The sequence below is a fragment of the Sciurus carolinensis genome, chromosome 12 (assembly GCF_902686445.1).
Source record: "Sciurus carolinensis chromosome 12, mSciCar1.2, whole genome shotgun sequence".
NCBI classification, from domain to species: Eukaryota; Metazoa; Chordata; class Mammalia; order Rodentia; family Sciuridae; genus Sciurus; species Sciurus carolinensis.
Genome location: NC_062224.1, coordinates 52068495 through 52079286, shown reverse-complemented (window position 1 = coordinate 52079286; position 10792 = coordinate 52068495). Strand labels below are relative to the sequence as shown.

At 36.5% G+C, this 10792-nt stretch overlaps 1 protein-coding gene across 15 annotated transcripts in view; it reads right to left on the bottom strand.

The window, feature by feature from the left end:
* Nucleotides 1-1037: 1037 nt before the first annotated feature.
* Nucleotides 1038-10792, bottom strand: part of LOC124961880 (ankyrin repeat domain-containing protein 26-like) — a 102880-nt gene continuing 93125 nt past the window's right edge. For 9 of the 15 annotated variants that reach the window (XM_047520935.1, XM_047520940.1, XM_047520943.1 and 6 more), the window contains 5 exons: nt 8939-9217; nt 8081-8283; nt 6576-6701; nt 4528-4601; nt 1038-1359 (listed from right to left, as the gene is read on the bottom strand). In XM_047520935.1, coding sequence (XP_047376891.1) covers nt 4553-4601; nt 6576-6701; nt 8081-8283; nt 8939-9217 — 657 coding nt within the window. In that variant the 3' untranslated portion in view covers nt 1038-1359; nt 4528-4552. Of the gene's footprint in view, nt 1360-1738; nt 1782-4527; nt 4602-6575; nt 7383-8080; nt 8284-8938; nt 9218-10792 lie in introns of those variants that run through there. The other 6 variants (XR_007104348.1, XM_047520944.1, XR_007104349.1 and 3 more) reach the window with 6 other exon arrangements.

Genomic DNA, 10792 nt, shown 5'->3' with positions numbered 1-10792 from the left:
TTTATTTCACTAAGAACGTTTATATTGTCCTATTTCTCATTTGATGAAATGAGCAAAACATATTTAACAAAATGTATTTAATATAAAACATATTAACCAAAAAGGGGACATTTGCTATTTATAGATTATTTCAGAAAATGATACATTAATACATTAAATTTGCTCCACTGTGTTTACAAACTACCTTGGTTTCAGTTCTCTGACTAGACCTCATTGCAACACCTGTCACAGTGTAAGGAATAAAAATATTATTTGTAATGCTGAATTTAAAAGGGAGTTCTAACTCTGGGAGTATCATTTTAAAATGTGGCCTTAAAAGAAGAGTTTCAGAGCCTAGAACTAGTTATATTTAGTAACAGAATAGACATGTAATATGGAAAGCTACTAAGATAATTTTGATTCAATGGACAATTCTAATTGATCTATTAAATGCTAACGAAATCTACACTGAGCTATACACACTATTTAGATAATAGAATAGACACATAATATGAAGAGCTACTAAGATAATTTTGATTCAATGGGCAATTCTAATTGATCTATTAAGTGCTAACTATGAAATCTACACTGACCTATAGACACCCTCAACCCTGGAGTAAGCAGGGAGTGGGGACAAGCTAAGGGAGGGGCTGCTCTGCCAAGGGACACCCAAGAGCCTATCTGAAGGTCCTGGGCACTGAAGGCTGTAGTTTTCTCCTGCTTGGTGGCAGCGTAGAGTGCTTTGTCTCACCAGGGCAATTTAAAAACATGAAGAGAGTATTTGAAAGTCCCTTTCATCCAATTTTTGCTATCCCATTGAACCAAACTATTTCTTTAACAGAAATTCAGAAGTTTTCCCTCTGGAATGGTTTAATACAGTTCCTAGTACAGATTAGGCAGGAAAAAATGAGAAAAATGTCTCACAATATTCATCCCTGTCCTATTCTGTTAAATAAAGATCTCACCAAAGCACGAGTAGTGGAAAACACACAAGCTTAAGGGACACTCAACGTTGTTAAAAGGAATAAACATTTTTAGGAAACTGCTGAACTTCATTCTCATGCTATCAAAACACTGAAAGCATCGTTTTATTTGTTAATTTAGAAAAGTATCAAAGTCATAGTGCCTCTTTTTTTCACATAAGCAAGCACATATTTCAGGTTTAACATGAAATACAAATAAAATTTGTATAAACACAAATCCATATTGAGCTATAACACAGATAACAAAGTAAAAACGAAGAAAACTAACTGGCTACTATACACAGCTGGACACTGCTGTGTCTTATACACTAGAAAGTCTTTTATAAAATAATCATCTTATATAATCAGAAGACCAATCTTCAATATCATCCTGCAAGATGGGTTTCTTTACTGTCTCCTAAAAGCAAAAACAAAAGGGCAATTAAATTTGTGCCACTGTGACAAGTTTTCAAATGTCCACTTTCATGAATTGTTTCAAGTCCTAACTTTATTCTTTTCTTCAAGTAATTAAGCATCACACGCATACTTATCAGCAAAATGCAGCTTCTGTAATTGATAAACTCACCCTGGAGTTCCCAAATGATATTAAATTTATATATACTCCGAATAGAATATGTGAGCACAATCTTCCCATTTTTAAAGGTTGATCTTACTAAGGCATACTAGAAGGATCTCTAGAGGAAGCCAAATAAAATGCTACCACAAATGTGAATTTCCAATAGGCTCATTATATAACAAGATAACAGATGGTTTTGTGCATATGATCTTAAACTTATATCCCAGATTTAAAAGTTCTTGTTTTGTAGCTTTAACTATTACCTACAAAAAGAAAAAACAAGCATTAAATCTTAAAGAATAAACACTTAAAATGAGACTCCACAATTGAAATACAGCACTAATCAGAACGTCAGAATGATTAAGCTGTAAGAAAGCATTTTGCTCAGCATCTCTTTTCATACAAGAGCCAATGGAGTTGAATTTTGTGCAGGGTGAGAGATAGGGGTTTAGTTTCATTCTGCTGCATATAGTTTTCCAGTTTTCCCAGCACCATTTGTTGAAGAGGTTATCTTTTCTCCTTTGCATGTTTTTGTCACCTTTGTCTAGTATGAGAAACATTTATTTGGGTTTGTATCCATGTACTCTATTCTGTACCATTGATCTATCTGTCTATTTTGGTACCAATACTATGCCGTTTTGTTTTCCTATTGTTTTGTAGTATAGTTGAAGTTCTGGTGTTGTGATACCTCCTGTTTCACTCTTCCTGCTAAGGATTGCTTTAGCTATTCTGGGTTTCTTATTCTTCCAGATGAATTTCATGATTGGTTGCTCTATTTCTGTGACCTTGGAATCTCACAAGAGACCCTGCATCCTATAGAAGTAAAAGTAGGTCCAAATCTTCAACATATCTGCTGAGGATCAGACGTCCTTAACAGGACTCCAACAGCACAAGAAAAAAAAAGCAAGAATCAATAACTGGGATAGATTCAAACTAAAAAACTTTCTCTCAGCAAAGGAAACTATCAGCAATGTGAAGAGAGAGCCTACAGAGTGGGAGAAAATCTTTGTCACTCATACTTCAGATAGAGTGCTAATTTCCAGAATCTAAAAAGAACTCAAAAAACTCTACACCAAGAATACAAATAACCCAATCAACAAATGGGATATGGAAATGAACAGACACTTCACAGAAGATCTACAAGCAATCAACAGATATATAAAAAAATGTTCAACATCTCTAGTAATAAGAGAAATGCAAATCAAAACTACCTTAAGATTCCATCTCACCCCAATTAGAATGGCGATTATCAAGAATACAAGCAACAACAGGTGTTGGCGAGGATGTGGAGAAAAAGGTACACTCATACATTGCTGGTGGGGTTGCAAATTAGTGCAGCCACTCTGGAAAGCAGTGTGGAGATTCCTTAGAAAACTTGGAATGGAACCACCATTTCACCCAGCTATCCCATTCCTTGGCCTATACCCAAAGGACATAAAATCAGCATACTACAGAGATGCAGCCACATCAATGTTCGTAGCTGCTCAATTCACAATAGCCAGATTGTGGAGCCAACTTAGATACCTCTCAATTGATGAATGGATAAAGAAACTGGTATATTTATACAATGGAATATTACTCAGTCATAAAGAATAATAAAATTATGGCATTTGCAGGCAAATGGATGAAATTGAAGAATATGCTAAGTGAGATAAGCCAATCTCAAAAAACCAAAGAATGAATGATCCTGCTGATAAGTGGATGATGACACATATTGGGGGGGAGGGGGAAGAATAGAGGAAGGAGGAACTGTATAGAGGGAAAAGGGGGTGGGAGGGGATGGAGGGGTGGAGGGGTAGAAAAAATAACAATAAATCAAACAACATTTCCCTATGTAAGTGTATGATTACACAAATGGTACGCCTCTACTTCAAGTACAACCAGAGAAACAAGTTGTACACATTTGTTTACAATAAAAAAAGTGTAGATAAAAAAATATAAAAGAGCCAATGGATATTCATATTCAGGGAGATGATAACTTGAGAGGTCACAAAGACAAATGGTTCTAGACTGTTAGTGAGCCTGGAGTTCCAGGGTGTCACTAATATACTCAGTGAAAAAAAAAGGATTTTTAAACATAGTTGCAAGAAAATGTATATGCAAAACTTTGTCTTGAGGATCAAAATGTTCAGTCATGACATATACAAGGGTAACTCTCCAATGTGAGATGCTTTAATATGATGAATAAAATAAAGGAATACAAATAAATACCATGAACTCTAGTAGCAGTGATCATTTATTCCCTATTTATCAAGCACAGATACTTTAAGGTATCTGTTGATGGATGAACCCCTATTGTTGAACCATACAAGATTAAAATGAGAAAGCTCTCTTTTTAAACAACTTCTTTATTTATTCAAGGTAAGAGTTTCTCAAAAGGAGTCCACAAAGGAATTATCCATGTGGTGAAATCAATGATAGCAAAATTCAAAGCACAAAACAAATTTCTCTTTACCGTCTACCATACTTCTAGTCATGTTTTCAGATACAGACAGACAAGGCCTTCATTCAAGCATACTTTAAATCCAGGCAGAAATGGTAGCAGAAAATTCATTTCCCTGGCCTCAAGCTTCCATGTAAGGACTTGGACTCTCCCCCTTCTTCATGAGAGGAGAGATTTACCTAGTGGCTGGATGGATCACATTGAATGCCCTGGCTTGCCTCTCCATCTCTCTTGGAAAGATATATCTGCCTATGGTAATGTGTGGCTCTGCTCCCATGTCTGCAGGGAGCATCCTGTTTCTGGGACACCAGTCAAGTGGTGGCTTCTTCCACTGGAAATTGAGTAAGTGTCCAATCTGAGATGGAGGATCTGGAAGCCCACTATGGCTTCATTGCTAAGCCCATCTTCCTCTTAAGTATTAGGTTTGAGCAGTGCAGCTAGGAGGTTGGTCTCTATCCCTCTGCCTTTTGGCTTCTGATGGGGGGTGGGAGGGAATAAAGTGTCCTTTGCTGCCTACCACACCACACCACAACCCAGCAAATGGATGGATTATCGCAGAGACTTACGGAAAGGTTTTCTTCTCCCTTGACTTTATAATGTTTCTTCTTCAAAATACTGCTCACTTGAAAGAGAGGTAGAGCTGAAAGGGAGATGTTAAAAACAGAAATATAGTGAAGTCAACAAGAGTAAGGCATAACAAATACAAATATGATCTCACTCACTTCAAGATGGTACACTGAACGTCCACTGGATCTTACTCTAAATGATGTGTTGGAAAAGCATTACTTCAAAAAAATTCAACTAATACATACACACTTTCCATATATTTTGTAACTCTTCATGGTATAAAGAAAAATTTGATATCATTGCCTCTTTTTCTGGAGCACTCAATTGTTATAAGGAAATAAATATACACTCAGGTATAATCAAATTAAGGAAGTTTGTCATGTGTGAATTTCAATGTTAAACTGCAAATGGCTTATGCATGAAAGAACTCTACACCAGTTAGTATATAATTATAAAATATATGTATTTTATCCCACAGGCCCAAGGAACAGTTTGTGGAACAAGAACCCAAAGAATGATGTGTATATTTAAACAACTTGTGACAATACTCAATGAAAATGAAAAGAACTGGAGGAAGTTGAGAATTACCTCCAACTTACAGAAGACAGAAGAAAGACAGAGCATTTCACTTGGAGAAGAGAAAGCTTTTCAGATCAATCTTTGATTTCCGAGTAATAAGCATTATGCTAGGATAATGTGGTAAGAACTACAATTCAGATAAGACAGGCACTGCCTTGGAGATGCAAACCAGTCTGCTCAGTGGAGGAAAAGTACCAATCAATAGTGTGTTGTATACAATGTTTCATCATGAAAATTGGTAGAGTTTGTGGCATCTGGCTTTGAATGTGTTGCACCTACTTTGTCACGTTTAGGGTAGAAAATACGAACCAAAAATAATATTTGAGAATAAGGAAAAAATTACTGAAATGAAACACCAAAATTTTTGTGAGTGTGTGTAATGCCATTCCAAAAACGACGACTATCAAATGTACTCGTGGGCCTGGGATGTGTCTCAGCACTTGAGAGCCTCACTACCCAGCTGGAGGACCTGTGCTCCCTCCCCAGCACAAAGAACACGAGTTAAACATTGACTTCATCTGTACTGCTTTTTTTCTTCTAAACTGTGAGGCACAAAGCACTGGAACATAAAATTAGTTAAGCCATCAAATGTTCTCTTTCATGAAATTGAGTACTTTTTTAAAGATTTGAGTTATCACAGTATGGCATGTATATCGGTGTCAGCCTGTGCATACAACACCCGGGTTCAGTTCTCAACTTTACATAACCATTTTCAAAACAGTGTATTATCAGAAAACAATTCTATGTACAATAAAATTATGAGATATATATCTTCCTGCTAATTTTTATTTTTACTATTATCATAAAAATCAATAAGGCACCAAAAAAGCTCTAAAATACCTCCCCATCAATAAAACAGAGCATCCCTGAATTATTCAATAATGTACATACTTATAGTACCAATGAACGAAACCTATATGTGGTAACCTAGTAATACAAAAAAGTTGCTAAATGACAGGAGTAAATTTCAGGTAATGCTAAGAGATGAAATAAATACTTCATGCTATGAACATGGAGAAGAACTGCTTTAAAAAACAGTGGGGTTGAAATCACAGACTAGAACAATAATCATTACACTCATTTTCCTTAACATTACAACACAATGATTTTAAGATAGCACTTCATAATGGAAGTAGTCCGGAACGATTAACCTTGCAAAAAAAGGAGATGGTAAACAAATTCTCTACTCATACTATTGGGAATATTTTGCTTTCTAGAATCATGGCTAAAAATCTTTACAAGTCTCTGGTTTTGTAACATCTCACCCTAAAACCCACCCTTCTCTATCTTTTTACACAGTATATGGGCACACCTGACAAATTTGTTTTCTTTCTTCTTTCACATGGATTATTGTGACCTTCACTTCACAAGTACAAGTCAATGGAATGACACTGTCATTTACGAAATGAAACAAAAAGAATTCTATCACACACCTGAGACCAGAAGGAAAATAGAGAATGCCACTCACCTGGCAGCCACAGTTCTGCATGCTGTTATTTCAACATGGGTGGTGTGCATTAGGATCATTGATGTTTCCTGAACATTACAACGTCTTGCAAGTTCATTACTGACTTCTGTTAGCCTTTCCTTCATCCTGCAAAGATTGGAAAACAAAATCATTAGTTTCTCATTTTCCCTAAATGAAGTGCATTCTTCAGAAAGTACCATGAGAGTAAATGGAGTTTTCCACTCAACAGTGTTTTAATCCTAAACGTGTCAGAGCAGACCTACCGCGTACAGTTAATTTTAAGCTTCAAATTGCTTGAATGAGCTACATATATTCCTAGGGGGAAAAACTAATATTCAAACTAACTCACAGCTCAAACAGAGGGGGAGGGAGAAATAACTATCAATGAAGTGTGGTCAACAGGTGACACCTCTGCCCTCTGGAAGTTCTCCACTCCTAAGACCCTGCAAGATGCTGTTAGCAGTACACTGTTCACAGGGTAACTGTGAGATGATGCATATGCTGATTTAGGTGATTCTAATGGCCTATTCTAATACTATGTACATTAAAACACCATGATATGCTGCCTAAATATATGCATATATAATACTCAAAGAGTCAAGGCAGTAATACTTGTGTTTAGTGAAAACAGTTTATGCCTTTGAAGATGTACCCCCAAAGGCATTGTCAACACATGCTCTCACGATCTGCAGAGTCCACACATCAGATGGAAGGAAACGAGCACTGCGTCCTCCAGAATAATTCACAGCAGCATCCTCCAGGGGAGAACCAGATAACTCACTTGGTGGTCACAAGAACTCAAGCAGCCTGGAAGACAGTTAGCTTAAAACATCGTTAGCACGGCACTGGACGGGGGACCAACCCTTTGTCTTCCACTCACACCCTTTCACTGGGCCAAGGAATTTGTTTCAACCACTTTGCGATGTATTCTTTTCTTCATCGCGTGTTAACCATTTCCTATATCACAAGTATGAGTTTATGGAGACTTGAAAATCCTGAAAGGACAGATTGTCTCCAGTGACCCTCCAGGGATAATAGGAAAGATCTCAAACAAGGAAAATTCATTGACCAAGTACGGGAATGCACCCAGAGGAGGAGGATTACAGATAGCAACTCTTTGGGTTTCAGTTATCATCTTTCTCATGTAGTTATTTACTGAGAGATTTCTTGGACGGAATGCTATTAAGAGAATTTGTAACCATGTCACTTGTAAGATGTTAAACGTGACATTAGATGAATACTTAAAAGATTAAGTGATCACTTTAGCAATAAAACTACATTACTGGGAAAGATGGAAATGACATAAACCCCAAAAGGGGGGAGATATAGAAAGTGCCCTGCACTCATATTCTAAAAGTCAGTTTATTTACCACCAATATGGTTCCAACTTAGTCTACCAAGTTGTACGTTCTAATCATCTCATGACTGTGACTCATGAAATGTTATTCTTTAGAGACAAATATATAAGCTTAATGTATTTCCTATGATACTAATATTTCACTCACATGCTAAGTTCATCAGACAATGACATTCTCCTGTCCATTTCGTCTAAATAGAGCTGCTTGTACTGTTCCAGCTCCATTTTATAAGCGTAAACTTGATTGTTCATGTCAAAAAGTTTGGCTTTCATTTCTTGAATGTTCAGCTTCATCTTATTTCTCATGGACGCATCGTGATGTTCTCTTAATCGGTGTAAATAGATCTTTGTCTAAAGTCATTTAAAAGGATATATTTTATACATAAGTATCATACAAAAATTTATTATGCATTTTTTCTTTTGGCAGTGAATAAGTATTTTTTTTAAATGTGAAAAAGAATTTTTTTAAATAAGCCATTTATTTATATCAACTGCATTAAATGTGCAAAATTAAATGATTTAAACTATTCTTCTATTCTCCTTTTAGTTGTTTCATTTATGTTGTTATATTGTGTGGTGCTTGGGATCAAACACAGATCCTTCCTTGCTCCTGATAGGCAAGTAAGTACTCTACCTGAGTTACATCCTCAGCTGTGAATCACTTTGTAATCAGATGAGTCAGAGAATAACAAAATTGGTTCAAAATTTTAACAACATAAGGTTGTCAGCAAATATCTATTCTATATCACTCTCCTTCCTTTTCCTCGTACTATTCTTGCTTTATGCCACCAATGATTTTCTTGAAAGAAAATCATTTTTCTGAAGGATCAATTTAGTTCTAGTAATGATGAGCTCAGCACTATTTCCAGGGAAAACCCATGACCTCTTGTTTTCTAGACACCTTGAAAACAAATTTCTGTAAGGGAACAGAGGAACCACATACCACACAGGCATCCAAGATACACTTTGCAGTGAATGAAATAAAGCACATCACAGAAAAATTCACCTGTAAAGATTGCACCGTTTCCTCCAATGTTTTCTCCATCCCTGTCTTTTCACTGGCTGCTTCGTACTGTCCTCTTGGATCAATTTCCACCGAATCATTTTCTCTAGATTGAAGGGTTGACAATTTTTCCTCCAATTGGTTTCTCTCTTCCTCCAGTTTTTGAAATGTGATTTTTAATTCTTCCAAAGACAGAACCTCCTGCCTCAGGAACTGATTTTCCACATTTAGATAAGCACACTGTGACGATGAATATTGTAGTTGTTCCTTAAGATCATCCAGCTGCATAAATAAAATAATGTGTGAACTTAGTAGTCTGAGAACAGTCTCACAAAAATCGAATAACAAAGTTTAACTTGCACTCAGTTGCAATGAAATACAATGTAATCTAGTCTCTGAAAATGTGTTCCAGTCAATCACTCTGAAAATCAGTAAAGTGAAAACCATACGCAGGCACAGAAACCAGTTCCTAACATGCATCACTTTTTCACAACCCATCACAGTTGACCATGGACCTTTATTTTTCTAGGACTGGTTTTGATTTTTCTTCATCCAAAACTGAATGTCACCTCTTAGTGGAAGACCTTTGCCTCTTAAGTCCATCTTCACTTCTCTTACTTTCTAAAGTCATTTTATGGACATCCCACTGACTTATTCAGACCTGCACCAATAAATGGTTCCCATGAGTCTGAACAGAACATCTTGACTCATCAATTTTGTAAATATGGATTCAAACATCATAAGCCATATTCTGAGCTCAGGGAGACCTCCTACAACATGTTCTAGGTGACAACCATGCTGATGGACCAGACCAGAGCAGATTCAACAGAGAGACGTGTGGATTTAGGATAGATGGATCTAGTCCCCAAAACCAACTTGCACTCACACAATTTCTAGAAGAGAAGACTTTGACTGACCTCACTCACCCATGCCTAAACTGCAGATCGTGAGCAAAATAATCACTGCTTTCAAAGAACGGATTTTCAAGTGGTTCATCATACAGCAACACTGTTAGTGGTATTGTTAGAAATACTTATTTGCTGACATTCTATTACAAAATATACAACCATCTTTAGGTACCTTCAGACTAGAATTAAGAGGAAGCCAAACAATTTTGATTAAATAAAATCAAAAGGCATTCAATGGAACTCAGAGGAATTTGGGTGGTCCTTAACTAGACTGACAGGAAGGGTTTCAAGGTCTGTGATCTAAATGATATCGTAATGTGAAGAAAAGGGGGCCCCCGCTATGGAGCAGCAGGAAGTACCACTGGAATCAGAGCTAAGGGGAAAAGAGAGTATAAAATTTAAAGAAACTAGCATTTACGGAATTCAAGGGCCTGTTTCCCATTGGCATCCACTCTACTTCTCAATTTGCTAAATATTGCCCAAGAAAAGCATTCTAGGATAAGATCAAATCCAGGAACTTCTTGGAGCATGGTCTGCAGTTGAAGCTGACACTGTGACTCTAAAACCCCTTGTTAAGCCTTCAGAAAAAATGAGGTGTTGCCTCAAATTCCCTTCAAGGTCTTCAAGGGTATAAAAACTTAAAAAAAAAGACCTTCTATAATAATTAGAAACTCACATTCATTTTACAAGTTAATGACTCACTCTTAACATTTCTGTACATGCATATAAACTGCTAATCATAACCACCATCCCTTCTACTCTCTCTTCTGCTTCCCCTAGTCTCATTCCCATTCCATAATACTACTTCTACTTTTAGGTCACATTTCTATTTTCTATCATCCTTTGAACTTCCACAGATGAGGATAAACATTCAATCATTTCCTTCCTTTATCTTCCTATTTTTCTCACAATAATCTTGAGTTTAACCACAGGCTTGAAAATGACACAA